Raw genomic sequence first — 16,947 nt, 5'->3', positions numbered from 1 at the left:
TATGCTACCCAACCACTGCGTATGGTATGTGGGACACTAGCTATGTTCAAAGCTCAAGTTTTCCCAGCTCTGTGCATGGTCTCTCTGGGCAGAGTATCTGAGAGCCTGGTGTGAGCGGTTGGTATTATCCCTGTTTTATGGCTGGGGAAACTGAGGCACGGAAAGGGGGGTGGCGGTGTTAAAGTTGGGAATTAAACCCAGCTCTTCAAGCCAGTGCCTTAACCCTAAACCCCCCTCCCCCTGGTGAGCAGGATGCTGTGCCTGTGAATCAGCAACTCCTCAAGCCAGCAGGGGAACCAACCACAGCTGGTTATTAAACGAAAACCCCTCCCCAGCCCCTGCTGGCTGTCTCCTCCCCCCCGACCATCATTTCCGACTGGCCACGCAGTCCTTATTAGCAGGGTGGAAAAAAGAGAACTGCTTCCTATTTACACAGCTTTAATTTTAATACTGTCCAGTGCCCCAGTAAAATAACAGCCTTAGTACGTACAGACAGCGGGGGGGGGGGGAAGAAACCAGTAGCAAAGAACAGGACGGCTCAACACCCAGCGCGTTGCTCGACAGAAGAGGATGGAAGCTGAGGGTAACGAAAGCACAGCTGGGGGGAGGTTGTGTTTTAAAGTTAAACAAATGGTTACTGCAAAAATGGTGAGGTAATGCAGGTGTCCCCTGTTACTACAGGTGCGTTATACCCTGAATTAATTACAGCATTCGGACTGGATGGTGTGTGGCTCCTGAGGGGGGAGGGTTTAGGCTCTTTCTTTCCCTGGGGGAGGAGAGATGAGACCTTTGCTTGTTTAAACCCCATCGCTGCAGCCCCGTGGCTGGCTGGGACTTTGCCACCATGCCAAGGCTGAACCTACACGTGGAGCTGACTCCCGCGGCTCTGAGTTTGCCACCACAAAGGCCCCCCACCAGGGTTGTGTGAGTGGTGATGTCCCAGAGAGCGAGGTGCTGTGGGCCCTACCCAGCAGGATGGGGGAGGGTTGCCCCCATGTTACAGCACAACCCTTTGGGGAGCGATGCAGGGGCCGTGTAACCACGCAGCTGCCATCCCTGCGGGGAGGAGAGAAGCTGCTAGACTTGCGGGGGAGCCAGCCTCTCTGCAAGGGGATCAAGGCTGTTGAATGCCACAGCTGGGCTTGGTGTGGGCACGTGGGGGCCAGCAGCTGCTGGTTGAGGCCTGGGGCCAGCACGTCTTTGGAAGGGGCAAGGTGGGGGGGGGAGAAGGTAGGAAAGTTCAAGCCACGATGTGGGTGCTGAGGCTGGAAAACCCACCTGCCCCAGCACCCTTCCCTTGAGATCAAGGAGCACAAGCCCCACCAGGAGCTAAAGTCCCACCTCCAGCCAGTGCAGCAGTTGGTCCCTAGGGTGGATTGCAGCACAGCGCCTCACTGCTGCAACCAGAAACTCTCCTAGCTGCAACTGCTAGGGCCCTGTCCAGCCTGCGCCAAGGACGGGCCCAAGGGGCTGCCCCTGTCAGCTGCAGGCCAGACCCCACAAGGGTAAGGTGCCCCCCACCCCCTCCAGCAGCCCCATTCTGCTGCTGCTTCATTTTTGTACCATAAGAGTTGCAACGCATGTGAGTCGAGCCCCTTCCAAAGCGAATTAGCCCCCCGCTCCCCAGGGAGAGGGACGCAGGAGCGTTACCCCGTGTACAGACAGGGAGGCAGGCAGGGGGCAAAGCAAGTGGCCTTGTTCAGGGCAAGAAGCAGGCCCCACTTTGCTCTTTTTGGCACCCTGGGTCGTCACTCAAAACCATGCAAAGCTAAGAGGGAAACCGCTGCGGTTCCAGCTGTGTGGCATTTCACACCCAGTGTGCATGGGTGGAAATCACCACAGCACGCCCGAGCCAGCCAACCCCAACCCTGAGGTGGTTTTGCGCTGTGTAGCTTTGCAGAGCAGGGCCTGGCTAACAAGACTAGCAGGCAGGACTCGAGCTGGGGAGCTGGCTAGAGGGGAGCCAGGACCCTCAACCCCTACACGTCCCCTGCTCGCACACTGAGTGCGGACAATGTGAAGAGCACAGCGCCAGGCCTCATACACAGGCCAGGCCTCCGCTTTCTGCACTGCTTCAAAATGCCCAGAGACAAGAGGGACCTTCCCGCTGCAGGCTGTATTTAGCAGCTGCTGGGGGAGAAGAGGGTGGAGGCTGGCCCTCCCGAACCCTCCTGACCTCACACAGCCCATCCAAGGGGCGGGGAGCACTGTGACTTGGTGGATTTACTCCCGTTCTTAGTGGCCCCATCTCCACCCCATAACAACCCATTCCTGGCCCTGAATGGTGCCACCACTAGCAGGGCTGAATGGGGCCCATCTGCCAGGCTGCCTGTCCACTCAGGCACATGGGATGGACGATGCCCAACCACTGCCCTGCTCTGTGATCGACCGGAGCCTTTCAGCTGCAGGGCTGTCCTTTCACCAAGCCTAGAGTCACTATGACATGTCTATATTTTGAACGGCCTATAAGGCTCTGCCTAGCACCTGAAAGCAACGTCAGGGGCTTAGTAGAGTGGCTGGGGAAGGGTTTTTCCCTGAAAAAATTCAAAAGAAACAATATTTTGCAGCCCTTATTGGTGACGCATTGGCCGTTTTCAGTCACGTCTTTCTGTTTTGAGAGGTTTTTAATCGAAAACTGAAATTTTGTTGGAGGAGGGGGTTTCTGTTGAAAAACTGAAATTTTGGCACCTTGAGGACTTAAAATGTAGGGGCCAAGCTTTCATGCAGCTCCAAAATGGGGCAGTTAGATGCACACGTCCCCTTTGTGAACGCCAGCCTCTCATTCCGGACTAAAAATGTGGTGGCGCTGTTGAACTTGCCCCACTTCCAAAGTGAATAAGAGCGGCCACACTTGGAGGTCTTCCTGAATAGCTGTTCCTGAGTTGCTCCAGGTTTAGAGAAGCCCTTGTGCTCCTAAGCCACTTAGACACTTTTGAAAATGTTCCCCCCCCCACTGTTTAGTACTTTCAGTGAGTAGCTTGTACGACTCTCACTCTCCCTTGGAGCTGGTACGTCTCTGACTCTGACCCCCCCCTCCCCCCAATTACCATATCACCTGGGTAATTTACCACCGTTAATCCTCATAACCTCCCTGGGAGGCAGGGCTATGTCCTTATTTTACAGATGGGGACGTGAGGCACAAAGAGGGCCAAGGTCACCCAGGGCATCTGTGGCAGAACAAGTCCTTGATGCCAGCTCTCCACAGTCCTAAGCTAGAGCCACTCTGCCGGCCTTTCTACCTAAGGCTGCAACAGCTCCGGTAGCTCTGCTCTGACCTGCACTCTCCTACCCCACTGTCCCCTTCCTGCCCATCATCTCCTGTTTCTACAGCATGGCTTGGGGTGGGGCACGTTTCTCCGGGTAGGTTTGTTCAGCACCTGGCCCATGGGAGGGTGCGGACTGGGAATGCTACTGTATTACAGACATTAAAGAGCCATCTTTATCTTTCATTCAAAAGGCTCCCAAAGCATTTTGCACAGCACAGACTGAATAGTGGCCCCCTGGGAAGTCAGTGACAAAACTCACATAGGCTTCAATGAGACCAGCATTTTGCCCCATACAACAGCACCTTTAGATGCAAGTATCTTCATCTGCCACTGAAATAAAGCCACCTCTGGGGCTGAACGCTTTCAACAGCACACAGCAATGCTGCCAGCTGTGGAAATCAAGCTGTGTCCTGCAGCCAGCTGAAACGCCTGGATAATTCTAGGGAGGTGGAATGGAATAGCCCACCTTGGAATCAAGCCATGACCTGGTAAGAACACCTGCCTCCGTCATAAAGACCCTGCACTTTGTCATCGCTACTGCGAAGGGATCTGGGCGGCCTGCAAACATTTATTCCTTTGGAAACTACCATACAATTATCATTCAGCAGATTTAAATTAAAAATCTGGCATTCTGATTAATTTATAACACTCTTGAAAGAGAGCAGGCACTGGCCAAACTGACACCCCCAGAATACATCTTTTTTTTAAAATACCACTTCACCCCCCCCCGCCCCTACAATCTGCCCTCCTGAGCCTAGGAAGCCGCGTCGGCAGTTTCCCTCCGAGCTTTGCAACATTAATCAAAGCCAAATCTGACCTTGCTAGACAAAACCTGTAACGACAAAGCCCAAACATGTGGTAGGCAACCCCCTCTGCTCTTTGCTTGTGCTCAGGCAAGGCCCTGACACAAACAAGGAGTCCCAAGTCCCAGTGTACCTATAAAGCACAGTATCTTTGGGGGCAGGAGTGAGGCTGGAGAGAGAGAGAGAGAGAGAGAGAGAGAGAGACGTGCCTCTTTCTCTCTGCCTCCTGTTTCCCGCTTGCAAATCAGGAAGTCACTCCCCTGCCACTGACCTCAATGGTGTGATGCTGGTGTCAAACCACAAGAATCGGAACAATATTTTTAAGGGGAGATTTTCACTCCATGCCTATGGAATTAGGCACCCAATGAGCAACTCTGCAGTCAAGGGGCATTGTTACAGACCTCGCTCCTTTCCTCATGGCCCACCGCAGCCTGCGATTCCCTCCTACCCCTTGTCTGGGAGGTGTTGGAGCAGAAATTGGACTAACCAAAGGGAGGCCCTGAAGCTCATTAGGAGTCACCTCTGGCTCCACCTTTAGCGCAAAGCCTGCATAGTGGGGGCTGAGTTTATAAAGAGGCTGAACGGCATAAATCAACCTCTCCCACCCAGACCCGTCCCCTCACCCGCCGAAAAAACAAAAATGGTCTTTCCTCACCCCAGCTCCTTGGCGTTCCCCCATGTGCTGCGAGAAGCGTTTCCATAACAACCCTCCTCCCTTGGCGATAATAAGGTGCTGCTCTGCTCCCCCCAGACACTGGGTGACACCCAACGCAAACACAATCCCAGCAAGTTAGTCATTAGCAGATTAACCAGTCATCATAATTACAGGCCTCGTGCTGTGCAAATGGCTGGTTCCGTAATGGGGAGGTTCTGCCCTTCTTCTGTTCCCCATTGTAGAATCCTCCCCAGATCCCCTCACCCCACCCCTCTCCCACTCTGCTTTTGGTCCAGGGGTGGGTTTCTGAAGGTGTTTCTGTAAATCAGCTGAGATTATTTGGATACATGGATAGTAGTGCCGACATGTGAGACAAAGCATGCAGCTGAGACCTAAGATTAAGGCTTTTGCTTGAAGCATTCTTGGTGGTTGGATTTGTTTTTTTTAAACAGGAAGAGCAGCAATCCCAGTTCCCTTTGAAATCTCGACCTCCTGGGAGAATTTAGAGACACCCCAGTGAATCAACGACCCCTGTTGGTTGTCCTCGGATCGAAAATCCCAAGTGTGCTTCAATGAAAGCGTGGAGAAAACGGGCCTACAGCCCCTCCTGGCATTGGACTGTCTAGCGGGGAAGCTGGCTGATCGCTGCTTCAAAGTTCTTCAACAGCTGTGAACTGTGAGGCCATCAAGACATCCCATAGGCTTCACTGCAAAAGTCCATCCCTTTGTGCAGGACACCTGTGGCCATCTAGGTTCCATGGATAAAAATCCCTCTCCTTAAACTAGAGTGTTTGGTGATCAGACATCGCAGAGAAGACATTGGCACAGCCATCAGCAGAACACAGATGTCAGGGGGATAGGGGTGGGCAGTTACCTGGTTCTTTCCCAGTGCCAGACGGTAAAACTTCCAAAGCGCCATTAAACAAAAAAGAAAGGGCAGAGAGAATAAAGGAATAAATACTTGCTTTTCTCCAGGTGTTTCGTGTGTGTCTCAATGAAAATTGTCACAACCCTCCTGGCCAACAGTTACATCAATGCAAAAGTTCCTCCTTGGTTATTAAGCTCGAGAAAACAAAACCGCTGCTGCTTCTGTCTCTTTATGAACAAGAGTTTTGGCCTCACGGCGGTGCAGTAGTGAAAGTGCCTGGGGCTTTGTTCGTTTCTTAAATACACTGTCACTAAAGTTGAGGTGTTCTTTGCATTTGCAATAGCGGCTTAAGCTGGCATTTTTTCAAGCGATTTGTTGTTGATCATTGGTGCTACCATGGGGCTGGGAACGTAGTTGAAGGGAGTCACCCGGGCGGATCTACTGGGAGAGCTGTGCCTGCTGGAGGGGAAGCTCCCAACAGATCCAGTCGGCCCTTCGTGGCTGAAGGAAATGGGCATGGTGCCCTTGGTCGAAGTCAGGCACTCTGTCTCGCTCTTGGGCATCTCTCGGATCTCCAGTGTTGGAGAGGTGCTGGAGTTGGTCTTGGTGGTGGGGTAGTCCTCAGTTTGCACCACAGCATCACTGGTTTTCCTCTGGATGGGGATCTGAGCACTGGGGGTCTCCTCTTCCAGGGTGCTGACCAGAGGCAGGGCTGAGGAAGGCAGGGTGCTTTTGAGGATGTGTGGGATGTCTTCATCTCGGATCCTTCTCCAAGTACCCTTCATCATCGCCATCTGCTGCTTGTCCTGCTGCCCCGGGTTCCCCACTGCAGGATTTGGGGTCATCTTGGAGGCCTCTTGGCTCTTCCTTCTCCTGGCTGATGACTCGGAGCAAGAGGACAGGACGGAGGAGGGGCTGCTGGTCCTCTTGATGATGCTGATGTTGGGGGAGGAGGAATACCTCTTGAAGGGCTCAGGCGAAGGGGTGTTGGTCTTCACAGGCAGCCGGGAAGGGCTCTCGGAGCTGGTCCTCCGAGGAGGCCTCTCACTGGGAGAAGTTTTGTTGTTGGCCGGGGTCCTTGAGATGACTGGCCTCTGGCTGGTCACCACCGGCTTGGCCACCTTGAGCTCTTCGCACCTGGAGGAACACAGGAACACAGCTGGGAGGCCTGGCCTGCTCCTCTTGGGGGAAGCGCTCTGAGACAGCGAGGACATGGACTCGCAGGAGGAGAGCTCGGAGCGGTGCCTCATGATGAGGCTAGAGGACTCCTTGATGAAGGTGAGCTGCCTCAGGAAGCCGGACCGGTCCGACTCGCTGCCACTGGACCTGGCCGAGGACATCCGCACCAAATTGAGCCGGGCGGGTGGCAGGATGCCCTTCCCGTTGCCTTTCAGCTTAGGACTGCCCACGTGCTCTTCCAGCACCGGCATGGAGCTCCTGGCTGGCAGCATCTTCTTGTTCGGCTTCTGCATGAAGGGGATGCGGACGGGGGATTTCTGGGTCTTGTGCTGCTTGGTGGCTGGGGATTTCTGGGGGGGCGCTTTGGGGGCAGAGCCTGTTGGGGAGCTCCTGCTCACCTTCACCCCCTGAGACGGCAGCTGCTTGTTGAGCTGGGAGGGCGACGTTAACTTCTTCTGGGTAGGCTGGGAGGGGGTGGAGGTCCTGGAGGAGCCCGAGGATGGGGGCTTGGTGATCCTGGCAGGAGGGGTGGCGCTCCTCTTGGGCAAGGTGAGGTCGGCCATCTCCGAGGCCTTCCCCAGCCTGTGAAGACTCCGTGACCTCTGCTGGCTCAGGGTGAGGTTTTGGATGGTGGCTTCGGGCTTAGCTGTGGCTGTTTTCTGTGGGGTGGACCTGGGGCTTGGGGAGTCCTTCACCGCACTGGGCACGTAGATCACTGTCCTGCCTCGGAAAACCACTGGCAAGTTCGACATTGGCTTCTGCTGGCTTACATTTTTCTCCACCCTGGCGTTTCTGCCCCCGGCGTCCATCACTTTCTTGCTCTCCTGAAAGGCCATTGCATGGTCTCTCTTCTCCACCTCACGGCCTACCCCACTCCTAGCCCGCTTCTTATCCTTCCTATCCAGGGACAGCTGCAGGGTGGGGCCGACAGACAGCCCTGACACGAAGGAAAGGATGGAATCAGACTCTGAGGAAGGCTCCCTGGAGAGGGATGCTGCGGCCTGATGCAGCCACGTGACGATGGAGTTGGCACCTTCTTGGATGGCCTTCCACTCGACGCTGTCCAAGTCTGAGCCTTTGTCTGACACCATCTCGTCCGCTGGGTTGTGCCTCGGCTCTGGCTTCCGCTCCTTGCCAGCGGCGTTCTTTGGGTTGGCACCTTTCAGCTTCTGCTTGTGCTCGGCGTTCCTGCGCCGAGCGGAGTGCCGCCTTCTCCTGGGCAAGGCGGAGCCGATGCACTTTTGCAGCAAGTCGTCGTCTGAGGTGAAGCTCAGGGAGCTCGGGGAGCTGTCTCTCTCTCTGGCTAAAGCCCTAGAGGCCGCGCTCTCTTGTATCCGGCTAAGGGTCAGCTGCCTGTTGGCCTTGTACAGGGTTGTCCGCTCCTCGTGGTCACAGAGGTCTATGTCACTCAGGGAGCTCATGGAGGAGCTGAGGGAATAGCAGGGCGGCGTCTCGTCCACGATGAGGTTGTTGTGGAGTTTGGCGGCTATCTTGGTTTTGGCCTGCAGCAGCTGCCTGGAGCTTTGCTCCGGCTCCTTTTTAGGGGTGGTGCCGCTCCAGCGTTCCTTCTTCTGAGCCTGGGCAGGGCTGGCCTTCCTCTTAGGCGAGTCTCTCCGCACCTCCAGCAGGTCGTCGGAGTCGTTCTCATAGAAGCAGTAGACGGCCTCCTCGGTCGGTGTGGTGTGGCACAGGGACTGAAAGGCCATGCCCCCGGGGGCACTGTCCTCACAGGGAGCACCCTTCCTGGGGGGGACGCCCTCCGGGTGGACCCCCGCCCTGCCAAAGTCCAGCTCCAGGTTGGGTCCATTCTTCAGGGGAGGTAGCCCTCTCTTCACCTCAGCTGCTTGGCCCCTGCCTGCCTGGACAGGGCTGCCATGTCTCGACCCGCCCTTCTGCTGGTAGGCCGTACTCATCTTGGTGGGCGTCGAGGAGTTGGAAGCTGCTTTCCGGCCTGGTGCGGGACTCAAACTCCCTTGCTCACGGTGTGCTTCCATATTGCGTCCTACCGGTGGCCCCGCCAATTCCTTCCTCTCCAGCCTCTTCCCAGGGCCGCGCTTGTGGTCAACCTCCTCCTTCAGCGGGTACTGGAGGGTCTCGTCACTCAGGGAAGCGGCGCTGGAGAAGTTGATGGGGGTGCCTTCTGCGGAGTCGGTGAAGGAGTCATCATCCTTGAAGAGGTCCCGGGCGGCAGGTCGCAGGTGTTTGGGGATGCCCCGGTGCGAATGGGTGGGCACCAGCATGTAGACCGGCATGTGCAGCGCCTTTTTGGTCTGAGAATTCAAGACCTGGCTGGGCAGGCCGGAGACAAGGGAGGTTTTGACCTTCCTGAAGCGGGAAGGCATGGCCGAATTGATGCATTCCTTCAGGATCTCGATATCATCGTCTGAGTTGAGCTCTGGACGCTCCAGCTTCCTCTTGCTCTCCCCGAATCTCTCTTCCCGCCTATCCTCCTGCTTCTCATGCGCCACGAAATTCAGGCTGTTCCTCTCAGGGAAAGGCGGCATAAGCTTCAACTCCACGTCCTTCTGGATGTAGTGCTCGTGAAGGGGCAGGGCACTTAGGCTGGAGGCGCAGGAGAAGTTCTCGTTGGGTTTCTCCACCGTGAAGTAGATCATGGAGTCCAGGTCTTGGGGCAGCTGGAAACGCTCCTTGAAATCTGTGATCTCCATGAACTTCTTGACGTTGTTTTCCCACTGGATGTTGAACTGGCTGGTCTCCTTCTCTGGCTGGGATCCCAGTTCGAACAGGGGCGTCTTGCTGCGGCTTGGGGGCATGGTCTGACCGGGGCTGTCCGGCAGCTCACTCGGGCTGATGGTGCCACTGATCATCTCGCTACAGGGGTCGCTCTGGATGGAGCTGGCAATGGATGGGCTTTCAAAGCTGCCCAGAGAGCTGACCGAGCTACAGCGGCTCATCACCAGAGGGGTCTCCTGAATGTAGTTCTCCGAGGAGCTGGACGGGGTCAGGTCCTCGTGCCGGGATGGGGAGGATTCCCTCAGGAAGATCTTGTCACGCTTCTGGAAGGGGATGGCGATGGGTTGGGAGATCCCTCCTGGCGTGGCCGGGCCCAGATCCGCCGCCTTCACCTTCTCCTGTCTCCTATCGCAGGCCTCGGCCTGCTCTACGTCACCTTCGGCCTCGGTGCCCTCCTCCACCTCGATGATCTCCAGGGAGGAGTCGCTGTCCACCTCGTTCTCGCTGTGACTCTGCCCGTCCAGCACGTTGTCAGCGGAGGAGAGGGAAGAGAGGGAGCTGCACCGGGAGAAACAGATGGGGGTGTCCTCCACCGCATACTTCTGGACTGACTCCTGCTCCACCGGGGCCGGCGTGTGGGCAGCCAGCTTCTCTGGGATCTTGCTCAAGTTCTCGGCCGTCTGGAGAAGCCCCGTGGGGAGCCAGGCTTGCTTCCGGCCTGGGAGAGTTGGGTGGTAACTAGTACCTGAGAGCCCCATGGTGCCAGGGGCCGGGCTGCTCTTGGCCAGATTCTCCAGCAGGGGGACATGCTGGTAAGAAGGAGAGAGTTTGATGGTGTGGACCTGAGGGTCGGGAGAAAGCTCATTGCCCGGCTCCTTCTTCCACTCAGGCTCCTTCTCAGGGGCGTTGGGGCTGGGGAACGTCACCGCTTTCTTAGCCCTGTCATGAGTGTCTCTCGGTTCCAGTTTATCCGGCTCGCCCGACTCTTTGACCTTGACCCCCGGCTGCTCCATCCTCTCAGGCCTGTGGACGAGGATGTTCTTCAGATCCAGCCTGCTGGGCCGCTTCTGGTATCTCTGCAGCTCCTCCTTGTAATCTAGGAAGGAGGCCCGGGTGCAGGGCTTCATGTGCTCCTTGGTGCAGTAGCCGTCACTGGTGCTGCCGCTGTTCAGGCTGTCGTTGGACAAGCTGGTGTAAGCCTTCTTCAGCCTCAGGAGGGTGTGGGCCCGGCTCAGGTTCTCCCGCTTCACGAAGCTGCTGGCATCCGAGAGGCGGCACGGGGAGCAGGACTGGGCCCGGGCCTCGTGGACCTCATCAGAGCCGTACTGCCAGTCAAGGCAGTGGTCCTCCGAGCTCAGGCTGAAGCTGTCGTCCGAGGAGGTGTGGAGGGTGGAGATGTCCTCCACCAGCTTGTCGATCTTGGCCACCGTGGTGGAGATCTTGTTGGCCAGTTTCTCGGCCGCCAGCGACACCTCATCCTCGGGCAACGGCAGCTTCTTGGGCTCGGCCGGCTTGCTGCTCCCGTCCTTCTCAGGCTCCGGGCCCCTCCTCTGGGCGATGGCCCTGGGCAAGGCCTGGCCCTGGAGGAAGGAGGAGTTGAGGAACATGGAGAGGATGGAGGCATTCCCGGTCTCTGCCCCTGCTGAGACGTTGGGCACCTCGTCGTCGTCGAAGCAGCCGGAGTCGGAGGCGTAGTCCTTCGCCAGGCTGTCCATGTGCCTCAGGGGCTTCTTGAGGCTCTGCTTCTCCATGGTGTCGAAGGCCTCCGCCAGGTGCTTAGCATCCAGCTCGGCCTCCAGCGCCTTCTGCTTCCTCACGTAGAGCGAGGGCATGCAGGAGCCCGGGGAGATGACTGCGGTGTCCTTGTACTTGAGGGGTCGGTTGGTGAGCAGGTTCCGGAGGGCGGCGGCGCTGCCCATGGCGATCATCTTGTGCTTGGAGTGGATGAGGTTGCGCAGCATGCTGACGGCCCCCAGGTCCCACAGCAGCTCCTGGTCTTTGGGGCTCCGGGCGGAGAGGTTCCAGAGGGTCCCACAGGCGTTGCTGACGATGGTGAGGCTGTGGGATTTGAGGTGCTGCAGCAGGGTCTGCAGGCAGTTGTGGTCCCGGAGCACTTGCCTGCAGGGCATGGATCGACCTTCCATTAGCATCACCCCGCTTTGAACCTCAGAGCGTTAATAAACACCACCACCGCTTTGCCCTCCTCGGCTGCCCCCCGTCACAGGATCTCAAAGTGCCTCAAAATCCTCCAGTTGATCCACCCATTCTACAGGGGGGCAGCTGAGGCATAAAGAGGAGAAATGACTTGCCCAAGGTCACACAGTGAGTCACCAACAGAGCAACCCAGGAGTCCTGAATCCCAGCTCCCCCCACAACCCATTGGACCCTATTCCCCTCCCAGAGCTGGGAACAGAACCCAGGAGTCCTGACTGCCAGTCACTTCCCCACTTCATGCCTCAGTTTTTCCATCATAAAATGGGCAAAATAAGCTTTGCAAAGTGCTTCAGGATCTTCTGACGAAGAGCGCACAGTATTTACAAAAACCCGATCAACCAACGTAGCACTCCCGGGATGGTAAGGTTCCCCGAGGCACCGTGAGTCTAGTCTGTGGGGGAGGCACACGCCCCAGAGGGGGTACTCTGAGCTACCATGAATAATATTAGCATCTCATCAGGGACAGCCGACAGTGACAGCACATCTTCAGGGGCCAGAATGGATCCAAGGCAGCTGGGAATGACCCACAGACCCTCCAGATCCCGCCCAGCGACCAGCACAGCACTGTGGGGTTGGGAGTGGGGGGACTTGGGAGCAGCAAGAGGATCGGAGCCGGGCGTGGCAGCTGCCCTCAGGGCAAGGCTGACCTGTAATCCTCCCGGGTGGCGATCAGGCTGGACACGTTTCTCAGGATGCCTCCTCCGCTCTCGATGATGGCCAGCGAGTTGCTCTGGCACTTGTAGGTGAGGGTGCTCACCAGGAAGCCCAGGGCGCCCTGCACCAAGCAGATGGCGGCTTTGTTCTCGGTGCTGTGAGCGGACAGGTTCCACAGGGCACTGAGGACACTCTTCAGGGTGGATTCCTAGCCAGGAGAAAATCACCGTCAGTGTCCCTAGTGACAGGGCCTCTTCAACTGCGCCGGCAGCATATCTGTGAGTGCATCTGCTTTGCACGCACACCCCGCTGCCATTTGCACACTCACCATAAGCATGCTCACTCCGTGCATGCCACGGCAATGTTTGCACCTCCAGCTCACTGTACACATGCATGCCATCCCCTACGTACACACTTATAGTGAGCGTGTAAGCCATCAGCTGCTCTGTGCATACAAGGGCAGCATTTGCACATGCAGCTCACTGTGAGCACGTAAGCTGTGCCCCGTTTTGTGTGTGTGCAAACGCAGGGTTTGCACATGCAGCCTAGAGATCAGGGCTCGCGCCTCTTACCTTGGTGGCGCGCAGGGCGCACTGCATCAGGCCGGTCACGCTGCCCACCTCGCGCAGGATTTTCTTGCTGTTGATGTCTGCCCTCCAGGAGAGGTTCCGCAGGATGCTGGAGACCACCTGCGGGGACGAGATGAGGATGTTCACACACAGAGAGGGGCATGGCCAGATTCCCGTGCTCAGCCCACCTGCTCCGGGCAGAGCTGTCAATACAGGACCGGAGCAGTTTGGCCACAGCCCAGCAGAGGGCAGCATCATGACCCTCTTTCACCCCATCCGCCCTGCTACCCCAAAGTCCCCCAGCCCGCCCTCCTGTTCCAGCACCAGCTCCTGGCTTGGCGCTCGCAGCAGAGGGGATCTATGGGGAGCTCCTGGGCCCCTTCGGATGATTCCAGGGCCCGCAGTGGAACAGCCAGGCGGGATGAGCAGCCAGGACTTAGCCAGCCTGCTCCAGCAGGAGCAGGGACCGGAGAATCCTGCATCCAGCAGCACACGCTGGTCCTGGTGAAAGGCACCAAGTCAGGGACCGGGCCGGGCTTTGCCCTGCAATACCAGGCAGCCTCACCATGCGCCACGGGGCGCCAAGCATGGGGTATCCAGAGTTACCTCGCCTAGCCCTGCGTGAGCACCCTCGAGGCAGGCGGGCACCTGGAATAACCCAGGCCCTGTGCAGCGGGCAGTAGCCAGCTACATGTGCCCAGGTGTATGCCGTGGCTTAGTGGGCGTGGGCACGACCGCCCAAGCGTCTGCCACAGCCCCGGGGGAGCCAGCGTCACCTACCTGGTGCAGCTCCTCGTTCTCGGAGGCCAGCTGGGCCACAATGGCCTGCATGCAGCCCCGGCGGGAGGACAGAGTCGCCTGCCAAGGGGAAGAGATCGGGGGGTCAGATCCTGCGCACACGCACCCCCAGTGGAGCCCGCGGGGACACCAGAGCCCCTGCCAGTGTTTGAAGGGACCACAGCTGGGTCACCCAACGCCCGGAAGCTTAGAGCCAGCTGAGATCACTGCTCCCCAGGCCCCTTCCCTGACCCCTCCCCAGGCCCCTGGGCCCCATCCCCACCAGGATCCCTGCTCTGGCTGCATTCCCCTAACACCCCTGTCCTGCCCTCACCCCCAGGTCTCTGCTTCCCAGTCCCTGCCCCTGGGTCCTCACTCCCCTCCCCCCCGCGCTCCCCCCAAGCCTTCCCAGTCCCTACCCCTGGGTCCTCACTCCCCTCCCCCCCACGCTCCCCCCAAGCCTTCCCAGTCCCTGCCCCTGTGTCCTCTCTCCCCCACGCTCCCCCCAAGCCTTCCAAGTCCCTGCCCCAGTGTCCTCACTCCTCCCGCGCTCCCCAAGCCTTCCCAGTCCCTACCCCTGGGTCCTCACTCCCCTCCCCACGCTCCCCCAAGCCTTCCCAGTCCCTGCCCCTGTGTCCTCACTCCCCTCCCGCTCCGCCCAAGCCTTCCCAGTCCCTGCCCCTGGGTCCTCACTCCTCCCCCGCGCTCCCCCAAGCCTTCCCAGTCCCTGCCCCTGGGTCCTCACTCCCCTCCCCCACGCTCCCCAAGCCTTCCCAGTCCCTGCCCCTGGGTCCTCACTCCCCTCCCCCCGCGCTCCCCCCAAGCCTTCCCAGTCCCTGCCCCTGGGTCCTCACTCCCCTCCCCTGTGCTCCCCCAAGCCTTCCCAGTCCCTGCCCCTGGGTCCTCACTCCCCTCCCCGCGCTCTCCCCAAGCCTTCCCAGTCCCTGCCCCTGGGTCCTCACTCCCCTCCCCCCCGCGCTCCCCCCAAGCCTTCCCAGTCCCTACCCCTGGGTCCTCACTCCCCTCCCCCCCGCGCTCCCCCCCAAGCCTTCCCAGTCCCTACCCCTGGGTCCTCACTCCCCCCACCCCGCGCTCCCCCAAGCCTTCCCAGTCCCTGCCCCTGGGTCCTCACTCCCCTCCCCGCGCTCTCCCCAAGCCTTCCCAGTCCCTGCCCCTGGGTCCTCACTCCCCTCCCCGCGCTCCCAAGCCTTCCCAGTCCCTGCCCCTGGGTCCTCACTCCTCCCCCCCGCTCCCCCAAGCCTTCCCAGTCCCTGTCCCGGGGTCCTCAGTCCCCTCCTCCCCGCGCTCCCCCCAAGCCTTCCCAGTCCCTGCCCCTGGGTCCACACTCCCCTCCCCACCGCGCTCCCCCCCAAGCCTTCCCAGTCCCTGCCCCTGGGTCCACACTCCCCTGCGCTCCCCCAAGCCTTCCCAGTCCCTGCCCCTGGGTCCTCACTCCCCCCTGCGCTCCCCCAAGCCTTCCCAGTCCCTGCCCCTGGGTCCTCACTCCTCCCCCTGCGCTCCCCCAAGCCTTCCCAGTCCCTGCCCCTGGGTCCTCACTCCCCTCCCCGCGCGCTCCCCTAAGCCTTCCCAGTCCCTGCCCCTGGGTCCTCACTCCCCTCCCCGCGCTCCCAAAGCCTTCCCAGTCCCTGCCCCTGGGTCCTCACTCCCCTCCCCACGCTCCCCCAAGCCTTCCCAGTCCCTGCCCCTGGGTCCTCACTCCCCACCCCGCGCTCCCTCCCTGACTCCCTGACCCACCCCAGACCCCACTCCCCAACCCCAGGGTCCCTGCCCCATCTTCCCCTGACCTCCTCCCCTCCACCCGTCACCTTTCCACGTCCCCCACCCCCGGGGACACCTTTCCCAGCCCCCCGCCGTACCTTGTTCACCACGTCCCCGAAGGTGAGGTTGGTCAGTGCCATGCCCGCGTATCTCCTCAGCGCCAGGTTCAGAGGGTCGCTGGTCATTTTGTGCATCTCATAATCCACCTGCAGCAGCTCAGCCACGGCCTGGAGACCACCTGGGGGACGATCCGGGTGGGGTGGGGGGGTTACAGAGATGGACGGGCCCAGCCAGGCACTGCTGCGGGACAACACCCCCCGCTCCTCTTTGTGCCAGGGACGCCGCTGGTTTGTCAGTGAGGGGGTGGAGCTGGGTGAGGGTTTCCCATTGAAAAGGAGCCAGGGTGCTGTATTCCCAGCCCCCTCCCGTGTGTTCCCCTCAGGCACCCACCCCACTGCCAGGCCGTGCCATGCAGGAGGGGCTTGCTCGGGCCAGGGCATGGGGCACAGGAGCCCCCAGGGACTCTAACCCGTTGAGTCGTGTCCTCTGCACTCACCACCCACCCAGGGATGGGGGAGCAGAGCCCAGATCCCTCTTGGGGTGCGTGCGGCTTACCCAGCTCGTTCATGGCCCGCCGGTACTCCTCGTCGAAGGAGAGCTTCATGACGGCGCAGGTGGCCTGGCAGATCTGCGGCTCGATGGGCACCGGCACTGCAAGGAGAGCGGAGGTGAGCGACGCCAGCCCGCTGGGCGGCACGGGCCACGCAAGATCCCAGCCCAGCCACGGATCAGACACACCCGGATCCATTAGTCGTTGGGATCCCCAAATCCCAGCGAGGCGGGAGGGGACGGGGCTGGTTTCCCATCAGAGAGGATCTGCTTTGCTAACGGGACCAACAGACTCTCTAGGGCCAGTCCGCCCAGGGATCAGAACCAGGGGAGAGACACCTGTGCTTAACCATGCCCTGCACGCGCCCCCGGCACTCCTCCACCATGTGTGTGCACCTCGCACACCTGTATGTACCCATCCCTTCACACATGCCTTCACTCACAATCACACACGTTTACTGACCCCCACATGCACACACCTGTAGGTGCACATGCTCAGCTGCACACCGACACACACACACACAGCTGCACACTGACTGACACACACACCATATGCATACATGCACATTCAGCTGCACACCAACACACACACACACCTCATGTGCACAAACACACAGTCAGCTGCACACTGACACACACACAGCGCTGCACACTGACACACACACACACCGTATGCATACACACACTCAGCTGCACACCGACACACACACTCAACTGCACACCGACACACACACACACACACAAACTCAGCTGCACACCAACACACACAGACACACACCATGTGCATATACACACACAGCTGCACAGCGACACACACCATTTGCACACACAAACACACACGCCCCATATGCATACACACACTCAGCGGCACACCGACACA

The 16,947-nt window shown here is 59.1% G+C and overlaps 1 protein-coding gene across 5 annotated transcripts in view; it reads right to left on the bottom strand.

The window, feature by feature from the left end:
• Window positions 1–427: 427 nt before the first annotated feature.
• APC2 (APC regulator of WNT signaling pathway 2) overlaps window positions 428–16,947 on the bottom strand; it is a 47,725-nt gene continuing 31,205 nt past the window's right edge. For all 5 annotated transcript variants that reach the window (XM_039515627.1, XM_039515631.1, XM_039515629.1 and 2 more), the window contains exons 10-15: window positions 16,074–16,169; window positions 15,557–15,696; window positions 13,683–13,760; window positions 12,906–13,022; window positions 12,327–12,541; window positions 428–11,583 (exon numbers count right to left, since the gene is read on the bottom strand). In XM_039515627.1, the coding sequence (XP_039371561.1) occupies window positions 5,940–11,583; window positions 12,327–12,541; window positions 12,906–13,022; window positions 13,683–13,760; window positions 15,557–15,696; window positions 16,074–16,169 (6,290 nt within the window). In that variant the 3' untranslated portion in view covers window positions 428–5,939. The remainder of the gene's footprint in view (window positions 11,584–12,326; window positions 12,542–12,905; window positions 13,023–13,682; window positions 13,761–15,556; window positions 15,697–16,073; window positions 16,170–16,947) is intronic.

The sequence above is a fragment of the Mauremys reevesii genome, linkage group 26, assembly GCF_016161935.1.
Source record: "Mauremys reevesii isolate NIE-2019 linkage group 26, ASM1616193v1, whole genome shotgun sequence".
NCBI classification, from domain to species: Eukaryota; Metazoa; Chordata; order Testudines; family Geoemydidae; genus Mauremys; species Mauremys reevesii.
This window is presented reverse-complemented; position numbering and strand designations above follow the sequence as displayed.